Source organism: Clinocottus analis, unplaced genomic scaffold, assembly GCF_023055335.1.
Source record: "Clinocottus analis isolate CAN_PGR_092001 unplaced genomic scaffold, fCliAna1.0.p SCAF_6, whole genome shotgun sequence".
NCBI classification, from domain to species: Eukaryota; Metazoa; Chordata; class Actinopteri; order Perciformes; family Cottidae; genus Clinocottus; species Clinocottus analis.
Genome location: NW_027176218.1, coordinates 2,770,108 through 2,783,589, shown reverse-complemented (window position 1 = coordinate 2,783,589; position 13,482 = coordinate 2,770,108). Strand labels below are relative to the sequence as shown.

Here is a 13,482-nt window from a genome sequence, read left to right as displayed (position 1 = left end):
ATGATACAATAAAAAAAAGGTAAACAATTCAAAGTAATTTATTCATAATTACATTCTATTAAATACTTCGTATTGATATTGCTTCATCGGATATAATACGTCACCGCCCTTCATTTCACAAGGCAGTTAAAAATATTAGTAATTAATATACTCAGTTATTGGCCTGATCAAGATACAAATGTGTGCAATATTATTATTAATAATAATACATGAGCCATAATTTACAACAATGGAAGTTTTATTTCACTTTCTATCATTAAGAAAACATTATTTCTCATTGATTGTTTTATTTGTATTCTTATGTAAACGATGACTCAGCGAAATACAGTGACTATACAACCATACACTGGTGCAGTGTCTGAAAATGTTTAACTTAGGAATAAGCCCTCAGTAATATTACATTAATGTTAGATAAGTTGAAGGGAGGATGTGGGATGGAGGTTGACTGCAGCAGCGAGGAAGACGGTTATGTTTGTGCCTCAAGTTCATCAGATACGAGTCTAAATCTTTCCCCCTCTTTTTCCCCTCCCGTCCGTCCGTCCTTCCCTGCTCCGAGTGTTTCTCCCTAAAGCAATCTTTCTCCTTCTCTTTCTCCTTCTCCTTCTCTTTCTCTTTCTCCTTCTCCTTCTCCGTCCCGGCAGGGATCCGGTCCTGGGACGTCGACCTCAAGAGCTGCGACCTGGATCAGCAGCTGCAGCTGTTCATAACTCGCCACTCGGCCCACTTCTCCTCCGAGGTCAGAGGTCAGTGGGATGTGTGCAGTGTGCTGTGTGTTGTGTGCTGTGTGCTGTGTGTTGTGTGCTGTGTGCTGTGTGTTGTGTGTTGTGCGCACTCTCTGAGCCGACCACCGATGCGTCTGATTAGAGTCCAGAGAGTCTGAAGAGCGTCCAGCGAGAAGAATGAAGAATTGAACAAAAAACTAGAAATATAAACCTCCTACCGGAGTTGTTGTAGCTATCCATATATATATATATATATATATATATATATATATATATATATATATATATATATATATATATATATATATATATGTGTATATGTATATATGTGTATGTGTATGTATTATAAAATAGTGATTTGCATTTACTGGACATTTAATACATCTGCATGCATCAGAACATCAAAGCTGAACTGTGCGTATAATCCCCATGGTGACTGTTCAGGGAGCCATGGACTTGAAGCGTTAAGCGTGTGTGTGTGTGTGTGTGTGTGTGTGTGTGTGTGTGTGTGTTCAGGGCTCAGAGCCCAGGTTGAAAGCACAATAAATGCTGAATATGGTATTATTTCAATCATTTTCCAGGTAAGGCCCTGATGGGATCACACACACACACACACACACACACACACACACACACACACACACACACACACAAATACAAGGAAACAGACAACCGCAGGAGCGATTGTCACCGCGCCGGTGGCTAAGCAGGACTCAGCAGAAGATGACTCAGCGTTTTTTCAACCCATTTGTTAAAGCGGAGCAGATAGCCTCAGAGGAAACAACAAACATTACTAGTATCCTTCGTCCCTCTGCCGTCCAGCATGTCCTCCTGTGTTACCTTCAGCTAGAAGTGAGTCACCTGCGTTCATCCTCACAGATGTTGTTTACCGGTCCAGCTGCTGATGAAACCTCCAGTCATATTTTAGTGTTTTAATTCCCCTCAGCTTTGGGAGAATAACAACATTTTTATCTTTGAACACAGAATGATGGAGGGACCTACAAGCTGTCTTATCTTCTAACCCGCGGGGACAATAACATGTTTTGATAGATCATTATTTTTGACACGTCATGGCTCATATTACTTTTGAGAGGAGCTGTATTGATTTCTGAACGCTATATCGGATTTCTAAGGCGCTGTCCTGTCCCGTTTTTAATAGCACGGCGGCGTAGCGGTCAGGCGGGACGTCCCGTCGGTGTCATTGTCTTCGCCGTCCCGCGGCCTTCAGCGTCCCGCCCGCGGACACGAGCTTCTGCTGAAGGTGTGCGGTCGAAAAACTAGCGTTCCCTTTGGAGATAAACAAATGAATGTTTCATAAAAGCACCAACACGTACGGAGGAGTCATCTCGCTGCTCTTTTGTTATAGCGAACACTCGTTCAGCTGCCTCACATCTTTGTCTTTTATTCGTTTAACGGGTGACACTCTTGCTTGCGAGCGCCGAACGCCCTCATTAGCCAATTTAGGGATTTCCGGGTCGGCATCTGTCAGCTTTTTTTTTGGTTTTTCTGGGTTTGTCTGTTGACAACGTGAGCGGATGATGAGTCGACTGTGGAACAAAGGAGAAGCCGACGGGCTTACTTCAGGCACACTCGCACTGAGCCCAGGATGTAGCTAAAATGCCCGTGTTGGTTTACAGGCATATAGCTTCTTTTTTTAAAACTGTTATAAAAAAAAGACTTCTCTGCTCAGGCTGACATGATCTCACTTTGTCTTTTACTTTCTTTTTCATCAAATAGTTGTTTGCTGCTATATTAATGCTCCAAATCGCTTACGTTGCCTTTTAACTGGAATGAATTCAGCTTTTTTTATTCGTCAATGTTGCATTATTATTCGTTATTCTACCATAACTGACTTAGTGTGACTTTTTATGAGGTTTAAAACATACGTATACCAGTATTCCACATGCATCGTCCCTTTTCAAGACGTGTGATGCGGCTGAGTATTGACCCCCCCCCCCCCCTTCCTCTTTTCTTTTCCCAGTACAGCACACGAGGCAGATCAATAGCACTTCAATAGAGAGCGATCCGATGGCTGCAGTGCAGAAATAGATAAGGGGATCACATTGCTTTGGGTTGGTGTAAAAATTTCCATTGTGGGGAAAAAAATGGCAGCAGCAGCCCCTCCCCCCCCCACTCTCCCCCTCCCTCTCCCTCTCGTCTCCACTCGGCTGGTCATGGACCTGAGCTGAGAGGCAGAGGGAGGGCTGATCGCTTCCCTGATGGAGAAGAGAGTGAACAGAGCGTATCGATCGTGCTCCACCCTCTCCGCCCGGCTCAGGTGGCATTTTGGCGACCAATTTCCAGTGCTCCCGCCGTGTGACGGGGGAGTCCAGGGTTGATGGAAATAGCTTGTATACGTACATGTGTGTATGCTCAGCAAAAGCCCTTTTTTATGAATAAGTGAATTAATGAATGAATATCCTCAGTACAAGCAAAAGAAAAGTAACGTCTGTGAGGCGGGAATTTGAGACGTCAAACATTCAATTTAACGTTTTGAAAGAACATTCAAGTGTTTTTTAAAAAAAAATCCATCCGCTTTGTGGGAAAAAAAACTACCGTTTACTGAGAAGAATCTGGATAATAGAGTTCTAGTCTGGTCACCTTTCACATCCCCGACCAGGGACGGCTCTTCTTCCAAATGGTTTTGAGGTCAAGTCCCTTTTTCAAACATTCAATGTCCTTTTTTGTTCATTCATTGAAACATTCGGTTCAATGTCGGGACCATTCATCTGATAACTCCTTCACAGCTCGTCCTTCATTCCTCTTAATGCACATCAACCGTTGTGTAAACCAACAGCAGTGATTTAACCTCAGGGCCTTATCAATAAAACCATTACTCAGCGTTATTATGCAACAATCTGTTCAAACCGAGCTAGTTTATTTACATCTCCAGAGTTCACAGGACGCTTTTAAGTACATATTCCCCCTCTGGACTGTAGAATACAAAATGCATTTTATTGTTCACATGCACTAAAACGTCATCTGTGGGATTTATTGGCTTTGACCATAATACTGCTTTTGTTTGTCCTCAGACTTCACTCTGGACTGTTTTCATCTCAGAATCACAATCATCTTTAATGGCCATGTAAATGTGCACATACGTGGAATTTGACTCCAGTTTCTCTTTGCTCTCCGTACTTTTAGACAAAAGATAAATATAAAAGACCAAAAAAAGACATTAAGAAAACAGAAAAACAGTAACCAGTGGTCCAGAAAGTGCAGATAGTAACTTAACTATTTCTTTACATTGTAATCCAGGTGACTATATTGAGCCATTGTAACACCTGAATATAAAAAGAAAACCATATTAACAGCTTGTCTTTATTGATCTCAGATCTGAACTTCTCCTTCAGAGTTTCCTCGCTGATCATTTTACATCTAATGGGAACATTTCAGTCGGAGAGTGATGACGCCGCGCTTCAGAGAAGCAGCTTTACAGTCAGTATTTATATTTCAAAATGCTGATCAAGTGCAACAACAGTGAGTCAATATGGGCCTGAGTATTGTTTTCAAGAATAAATACTTGCGTAATTAATAATATGCTTCAAGTCGCTAACTGAAGGCTCGTCTCCTGTCGTATGACTCGTTTGTTTTCATGCCACCTTGGATTTAATCCAATAAACAAAGTGTTGATAACATACGTGGTTCACACGGCCCTCGGCCAACAGAAAGATGGCTCATGTAGACTAGAGGTCATGTGACACGGGAAGGTTACAAGACATTTGTGTTATTTTGACTCTCAGAGTCGGCCCAGTCGGCTCTTTTTCTATTATAGTTGATAACTCTACGTTTTGGGTTGTACAGGACGCGGCGGTGGAGGAGCAGCTTGCCATATCTTACACCTGTTCATGTTCAGTACACGCTGTATCACCAGTTACAGGAAATGTTCGCTTCACTTTTATCACAAACAAGTATCACACAGCGGCGCAGTGATGACTTTGTATTTTTGGACGGAGGCTGTCTCACTCGCAGAGAAACACACACACAAGCTCACAGACCTCACAACACTTAAGAGCCCCTCTTGTGTACAAACACATGCCCACACACACACACACACACACACACACACACACACACACAGGCTGCCTACACAGAAATCGAGGCGAAGCCCGGGTGAGACAGGCCATGATATTAGTGTCAGTGATTCACTTCGATTAACCCTCCCACAATGACACAAAACTGTGTGTGTGTGTGTGTGTCTGTGTGTGTGTGTGTGTGTGTGTGTGTGTCTGTGTGTGTGTGTGTGTGTGTGTGTGTGTGCGCTGTATTTGAGCTCCCACTTCTTCTCTACATCTGAGGTTTTTGCATAAACGCTTCACAGACATTAGCAGAATCTCCGCAGGGCTTCTTTCTTTGGAAATCCACCTTTGTGTCCGTATTGCTTCATGCAAAAGGAGCGCTGGTTAAAACTTTTAGAGTTATGGAAAAAGATTGCTGCGGGGTTTATGGGAAATTAAGTGCTGTAATAGCTTTAGTTTGTACCAGCGGGGGGATGACAGCAGCGTCACAGGAGCATCCGTTTGTTGGACCGTACTCAACGACTTCATTTAGTGTTTTCTTCTTGATCATTTCGCTCTTAAGCTTTCACGTAATTATAGCTTTGTCTTCCCCTTACTTATTAATTTATTCTATTCCCCCCTCCCCTAGAGCGTTATTGTAGGCACTCTCATAGTGAAACTAAAGCCCTTGTATAATGATGGTAATGCATATTTGCAAATCATTATTTAACATCTCAACACAATAGGAAAGAATTATAGTCATTTTTTTAAAGGGACATTTTTCAACTAACTTTCATCTTCATGAAGGTTACACTGTTCAGTTTTTGTTGACGCTGTGTTACAGAGGTGTTGATTCAACGTGACGTCATCACGGAGGTTTACGATGCCGTTGAATTGCAGTGCGTTACACTGGGAGGTGTTTCTATTGTTTTGTCCACATGGCTTACATCCATACTGACACTGATATTAATGGAGGCACATCTGTTTTGACGGACGACTAAAATGCTTCAGAAACACCTTTGAGGACTGTACATGGAGACTATAACACCTTATATATATATATATATATATATATATATATATATATATATATATATATATATATATATATAGCTACAACAACTCCGGTAGGAGGTTTATATTTCTAGTTTTTAATTCAGATAATAAAACAGATGTTTATTTCTTTTCATTTCTTCATTCTTCTCGCTGGACGCTCTTCAGACTCTCCAGTCGACTCCCAGCCTGTCAGTGCAGGTATTTCTCTCAGATGTTGAACAAAGCACCCAGAATGCTAATCAGGACTGTAGCAGGAGTCGCTTGATGGGGGGAAACGTGCTTCAGCGTCCCGGAGGTCCAGCAGATCCTTTTGAAGTCGAGATGTGAAACATTACGTCTTTCTTCCCTCCCTTTGTCTCTCCATCGCTCTCGCTCACGTTGTGGGAGGCGGGGGCGGAGAGAGAGGGGAAGAATCATCGGTGGGAATGAACTCAATATAATCATTTAGTGTGGATCCTCCCTCCTACACACACACACACACACACACACACACACAGGTTGAACTCCGTAAGATGGCTTAAGAGCTCATGGAAGACGATAGACATCCAGTTCCCAATAAGAAGCTTCCAGGACAATCTGCACTTTAGTCGTACTTTAGTTTTCTGGAACTTTTCTTCGACCTCTTGAAACAAAAACTGCTTCATCCACACAATGAATGAATGAATGACTGACTGACTGAATGAATGGATGACTAGAGGGGATTTACTTAATTCCAGGTGGCAGCTCTACCTTCGATAATTAGAAAAGTCGCTTGTGTATTAAAGTGTAGAGATGTGAGAAAGAAAGCTATTTCCAATTTTCCAATTGTGCTGAACAGTGATGAAAAGCACAAGGGAGCGTTATCTCTCCCGCTTTGTCTGACGTGGTCGCGGTGAGACGTGGTCGAGGTGAGACGTGGCCCGGGGGCGGCACGGAGCGATTAAACATTCATATTCGACGGTGGAGCCAATTTGCTTCGGAGATGATGGAGGGTGGGAGGGCTGTTGCCTCTGGCGCCCTCTCTATCGACGCACATGTGGGATGACGCTCTGAAGATCCTGAAGGCGTCATCGCGGACGAAAGGTTAAAAAAAAAAAAAAAAAGGCTGCGTGAACTTTATTGATATGTCAAGTGGAAGAGATCTGAGGCCGGTGGAGGACGGACGGAGACGGAGGAGGCTTTGTTTTGGTCCGTTGGAAGGTTATGCTGGATGTGAGGAATAATGAATCCCGATTTAACATTTTATCTTGGAACCCATCGGCTATCGGTCTGACGACAATCTAGTCTCTGTGGGCAAATTTCTGGTCTGCAATGGTCTGGCGTAGCCGGCAGTTTTTCCGGGTAACGAATATCCTGCCACTTGAAGTCTGATTTTGCGGCTCTAGTTGTTTGAGTTAAAAGACAACGTCTAAGAGCAGGTTGTTTCACAAGTAGCCTGTTTACAAGCTACTTTTAAGGCAAAAGGAAGAAGGCTAAATTGTCGTAAGACGGGCTGCGATGGGTTCTGGGATTCTGTTCCAACTCTTTCGCTCACAAACGGGAACCAGAAGGCTTCCTTCAGATTCTGCGTTCATGTAAATATCTGTTCATAGAGCTTACTGAAGCGTATATGTTGTTTTTGAAGCAGAACTTCTAACCGGACCACTTCCAAAAAAGTAGTTTGCAGGTGATCGGATAAACCATCTGTCAATCAAACTCGTGCGAGAAGAGCGAATACGTAGTCCTCGCTGAGCCTTTCGGTGCCGCTCTTTGTTCTTCTTTTCGATGAAGGAATGCTCTCCAGTCCAGATAGAACTGACGCTATTGAAGCATCTCCGCTAACCTCTTCGAGAGTCGTCAAGAACGAACAGTCGCCTCTTTGCCTTACGCCTAAACCACGCCCATATGGGCCTTTAGCGTTACACTGATTGGTCCAGTCAAGAGGAAACTGGCATCAAACAGCGCCTTGCAATTCGATCGAAGGTGCACAGCTGAATGAGAGAGGAGGGCTTATGCTCTTGCCTTGTGGGAAAACATAAGAAAACACACAACAGCGTGAGTTACTGTGACTGTGCATATGGATCTGTACCACAGTCTGCTACAGTATATTGGTTCAGGGTCCACATCAAATATTCATGCAGCTGCTGCTACTAAACACACGGCTTCAGGTCAAAAAAGTGTAAATCCTTCTATTAGCATTACAAAACTTGTGAGTACTTTGGGCTCTTGGGCTGCTGCGGGGGGGCTCTTATTTTATTTCAACCTTCTTGAAATAACTATGGCAAACCTGCAGGTGTGACATTGGGTCTGGGGCTGTATGCTAGCAGTGCTAGCTAACTACCTGCATATTGGAATTGCCTCAAGGCGATCAGCTAAATAAATGAACCTTCCCCTCGGTCCAAAGCCTGCAGTCCCATACAACAGTCCTGCAGTAAACCCTGTGGAGGTTATAACGCGGTAGAGTCGTTTCCGTCATTTAGCCTAGCCGCACCGCCATAGCGGCTGTCTTACATTCATGTTATAAAGTCTTTTTCAACAGACCATCCAATAAGATTAACTGAAGAGTACTTAATTTTTTTAAACTTCTGGTTTCATTCCCCGGATGAGGCTTCATCATGTGTAATCGCTCAACCTGTGCCGAAGTATTAGCATTGAGTCTCTAGTCATTACGTTAACACCCTAAAGTTCACCTAACGGTCAATCTTTCCTGGAAAAACTTGAAAACTTAAAAAAACTTAACATTGCGGATGTCTGCTCACATGCACGGGCCCGAGAGGAAGTATTACCTCATCCTTTTCTTTTCCCACTCTGTCATATCTCATCTCTTCTTCTGTAATATGTGCTTATCTGAGTAAAGAAACCCCTTTTCCATATCCCCTGTAAGCTCCCATTGCCGTTATTTCTTCATCATTCTGGCTTTAAATGGATATTTTCCATCAAAATCCAAGCGATAGGTGGCTTTAATTGCTTTGAATCAAATCCCTTTCTAATATCTTTCCTCGGTTCTCACAAAGAGACGAGGGTAAAAATATGATCTCCCGCAGCATTTGAGCGGAGCTAAGTGCGGCTAGGTCGGTGCATCTTTGTCCTCTGTGTTCTTGGTTTGTCAACAACATGGACGCAGCTCACTTTGATGCGTCTCAGACAAACTAAATTAGTTGGATCCGAGACGATCAATCCCAAGCAAGTCAGTGTGACCCGGAGGATATTCTGAGAACATGAGCTTCTGATTAGCTGTAATTCAGATTATACATCATTAGATTGCATTTCTTTTTCTGAACGATAACATAAGCAATAATAACAAAATCAAGATGAAGACTCTGTACTGTATGACTCGACAGAAACATCTCAATATTAGATTCAGTGTTAAAGAAGGAAAAACTGACTATTTGATTCGTATTTCCTGGTCTTTCTTCAGCACTATATGTCTTTTTTTTCTTATGTGTAGACCATCTGTCAATCCACAAATCCATTAGAAAATCCATGCAGTGTCTTTGATGATTTTAACCACAACAACATGGTCATGTGACGTATTCTAGATCGACTGAGGCTCGCGGCTGTGAGTTTTATTTGCCATATTTACATTAGCATGGAGATCTGTTGCTTCAAAACAAGCGCTTCTAATATTTCCCTAAACGGTGGCAACCGCGTGAGAGCCGAGTGAGAGAGACAGGAAAGTGACACAGTGAGCACAAAGATGAAAACAAAGTGTAAAAACAAGTGTGATGGAGGCGAGGAAGAGTGAATTCATTAATTTATTCCTGATAAAGTCTAAAAAATTAAACATTGTTAGTGAAAGTGTAAAAAAAAAAAGGCCTTTTGTGTCTCATTTGAGAATAAGAAAATGATTTTCATGCATTTCCTCTTGTCTGTAATGGATTCCCTGTGTGTTTTCTGTTTGTTCGTACGTGTACGACACATTTCCGCGGCCACAAGGCAGAGCCGTTCCTCGGGGTTTTATGGCGCCGTTGTTGCTTCCTGTTCCCGTCACCCGTCGGCTCCCCTGAATGAAATACTTCTCCGTGTCCGTCTCCTGTATTGGACGGCGAGAAAGCAGACGTTTCCATCACTGCTAAGCTCGGCTAGATTGCCTCAAAGGAATCGATTGAGCACCGTGGCAGCAGAAGTTATGGCTGGGAAGCTCTTTTTTTTCCCCTCCCCGGTGCCGGGATGCTGTGTCGGCGCTTCAATTTCCGCTCCTGAGCCGAGAGACTTTTTTTTCTCCTCTCATCCAGGGCTCCACAATATCATATAGGAATCGACATCACGCTCCTCACTCCTTTTGAGATCGAATTAGGTCACTGTTTGAATCCCAAAATGGCTTCATAAACAAAATACCCGGGCGCCGTAGGAGAATGAAGGCGACCAACGGGTCCTCGTTATTCCACTCACAATCAATATGCAGCTCGCAAAATGGGAAATCATCGAATAAGAAAAACACTGTGCCAGTGAACAAGTCTGATTTATTTCTCACCTCAATGTCTTTTTTACTCGTCGGTATCGTGCAGGCGGGAACCTCAGGTATCGTTGCGCTTATGGCAACAAGTTGATTACATAATTCACTTTTTTAACCTTCGGCGTCCTGAATGCCGCCCTCTCATGTCTCCGTCACTAGCTTTTATATTTAGATGTGTCATTTCTGCTCCATGCGGATAACAAAATGTTCACTGAAGATGATGTGAATCAGCGCATTGAAGGACGCTTTTCTGACCTACTTTTGTTTTAATTATATTTGGCAATGAATGAACCATATATACATACAGTTTTTATTTGAAATACCAGATGCAAAAAAATATAAAGAAAAGAAAAATGATCATAATAGCATGCAAAAAAATATATAGTCAAAGGAAAGAAATGAAAATTATCATAATATTAAAAAATTGCAAAAATAGGAAACTCTTGCAAAATGTGTTTGTGCAAAGAAAGAAAGAAAAATTACAAAAACTAACAATGATCAATGTTTCATCACTTTAATCAGGGATTTTACTTTAAAGGCAGATTTGTTCTTGTGCTCAGAGGTCCACTAAACCAAGAAAACTGATTTAGAGCACCTTATTAATCTCTTCTCGACCACCTATGTGGGCTTACTCTTTAATCTTCCTCATTCTCTTCCTCCTCTTCCTCCCAGTCAGCACCAAAGGTAACCGCCATTTTAATTCTGCTGTGTAACAGTGTCCTGACCCACAGCGTGACACAGCAGTTCTGTTCTCTCACCTTGTCGCAGCGGGAGAGGGAGGAACTGTGTGTGTGTGTGTGTGTGTGTGTGTGTGTGTGTGTGTGTGTGTGTGTGTGTGTGTGTGTGTGTGTGTGTGTGTGTGTGTGTGTGTATTTGTGTTTGTGTGGGAAAGGTGGGGGAGGGCGGTCATCTCTGTGTTCATTCAAACCAAGGTCACACAGTCTCACTCATGGGACACTTTAACCTTTCTAATCACACCTTCTGACAACACACACACACTCTCACACACACACTTACACACACCATACATAATACATACAGTAATGCTCATGTACGAACCGTAAGTTCACGCTCTTGTGGACACACCCGTACACGCCAGCTATCGTTATAGTGGCGCCTGACGAGCTGTCCGATTCCGTTTCGCCGGCTCCGAGCTGAACCGACGTGGAGAGGCAGTTTGCTCTTAGTCTGCTCCTTTTCTTTCCGCCTCTCCGCACATCGTCTCGTCTTGTGCTTTCTAGTAAAACACTCCCCTGTGCCCCGGAGGCAGCGAGCGGGGGTGAGGAGTTTAAATTCCCCTCAAATTTCGCAAGTGACACCGGCACCCAGCGGTGAGCTGAACGTTGAACGTTGAACGTTTGTTCGTGTCCTTGTCAAGTTGCATTCAGAATCGTTCCCCACGCTGCCAAAACGCTTCATTAAAGGTGAAGCTGAACGCTTATTCGCGAGATATCTTCACTTCAAGTTGGTTTAATTTCCTCATATGTGACGCAGGAGAGGTTGTTTATAAGCATCGATGCCAAAAAAAGTTGCGTTCGAAATATCTATCTTCTTTGGATAAAGTCAAAAATACAAGCCTAGATACATAAGAAGAGAGAGACACTCGTACACCGACTGCTAACAAACTGCTAATAAACCTCTAATTGTGTTTGCTATTGTATATAGGCAGACCTTCTCTTTCAACCAACATGGCAGCTAACGTTTGGCTAGAAAGGTCAAATTCAAACAGCAAGATTTTGTCGCCCCTGAGACTCATTTTTTCCCGCGGCGTCAACCAGTTTCATTGAGGAGAGTCCCAACATTTAAATCCCGGTGCTGAATGGACCCGAGTGAGTGGCTAATGCTAATCCTGCTGCGCCTAAAGCGCAGCGTCATCACAGACTACTCCCCTGTAATCTCTCTGAGGTGGCCTGACCCTCGCCATGCGGACAAATCAGTGGACGCGTACCCGTTGAGGTGTATTATTACATTCCTAGATATAGATTCCTTCCCTAAAGGACGGCTGATCTGAGACCGTGAGGGTCGGCGTCCGAAATAACTCGTTCAGGTAAAAACATGTCAGATATTTGCTCTACTTTTGAAAGTGAGAGGTGTATGAACTTATGCAACGACTAAGTGCTCGCTGTGTCTTTGATCTGGGGCGACTGTAGTGTGGAGCGAGTGCACCGCAGGCTCACAACGTTGTGTTGTGTTGTCTCCGCTACAGCGGATACAGGGAGTCTTTCTCAGTGTTGGGTTTGAATGAATCCTTCTACAATAATCCTCTTTGCAGCGATGAAAGGTGCGTTAGGGAGTTTTTGTTTTTGTTATCGCAACGGGAGGAACAGATATGAACAACTTTAGAACATGGCGAATATATTTAAACAAATGTTACTTCATTGTCTGAATGCTAAACGTTTATCTGTAATGCAAATGTCTGTGTAGGTCGACTCCACCTGACGAGGGAGAGGGAGATAGAGAGAGAGAGAAGGAGAGAGAGAGAGAGAGAGAGAAGGAGAGAGAGAGAGAGAGAAGGAGGCATCCTTCCAAAGTGGCTCATTGCGTCATACATTATTTAGGCAGCTGTTGAATTATGCAAAGCTTTGATATTGATCCCAGGGCTTGCCATCACTGCAGTCTGAGGGAGGGAGAGAAAGTGAGTGAGGGCGGAAAAAAGGGGGTTTTGAGGAAAAGAAAGATTTGTAAAGAATATGTAAAAGAGGAGGAGAGATGCATACTAAGAAAGGGAACAGACAGTCATGACCTCCTCTCCCACCTTAACTTAAAGTCTGCGGTTAAATCTGCCTCCGTCAGAAGTGAGCAGACTAAGAAGTTACTTCAGAGGGAACAGAAAAAGACATAGAAATGATTCAGAAAACATATGCAGTATATTTCGGTGCTCCACTCATCATAACCGGCCTCCCTTGAGGGCCGAAGCATCAGACCTCAGCTTGAAGCATCCGTCTAGAGAGGAAGACGGCAACATCAGTCATCGATTACGAGCATTACGTTGACCTTTAAGTGCCTTGAATGTTGTTTTTGTTAGTGAGAGAAATGAGATAAAACTCAGTGAGACGTCAGACTGGAAGTGGAAACGGCATCTGTCCTCATATGTTCTGCCACGATTGATCAAACGAAGGCTTCCAGGTGGAGTATAAGTAGAGAAAGTACAAACTCGGTCTGAAAGTAAGATATTTATTCTCACGTCGGAGCACAAATCCCTCTTTTAAAATAAATAAAATACTTGTAGCTCACTAGACCGGTTATTTAACAGAGAGCAGAAACCATCAGTGTGGCGTTAAATTACCGTGGC

General features: G+C 43.2%; 1 protein-coding gene across 2 annotated transcripts in view; it reads left to right on the top strand.

Moving 5' to 3' along the window:
• Positions 1–13,482, top strand: part of map1ab (microtubule-associated protein 1Ab) — a 60,053-nt gene that overhangs the window by 5,075 nt on the left and 41,496 nt on the right. Inside the window, exon 2 of one of the 2 annotated variants that reach the window (XM_068602848.1) lies at positions 642–736. Coding sequence is in view for 1 of the 2 variants with exons in the window: in XM_068602847.1 (XP_068458948.1) it covers positions 642–743 (102 nt within the window). In the remaining variant the exon portion in view is untranslated. Of the gene's footprint in view, positions 1–641; positions 744–13,482 lie in introns of both variants that reach the window. The other variant, XM_068602847.1, reaches the window with a different exon arrangement.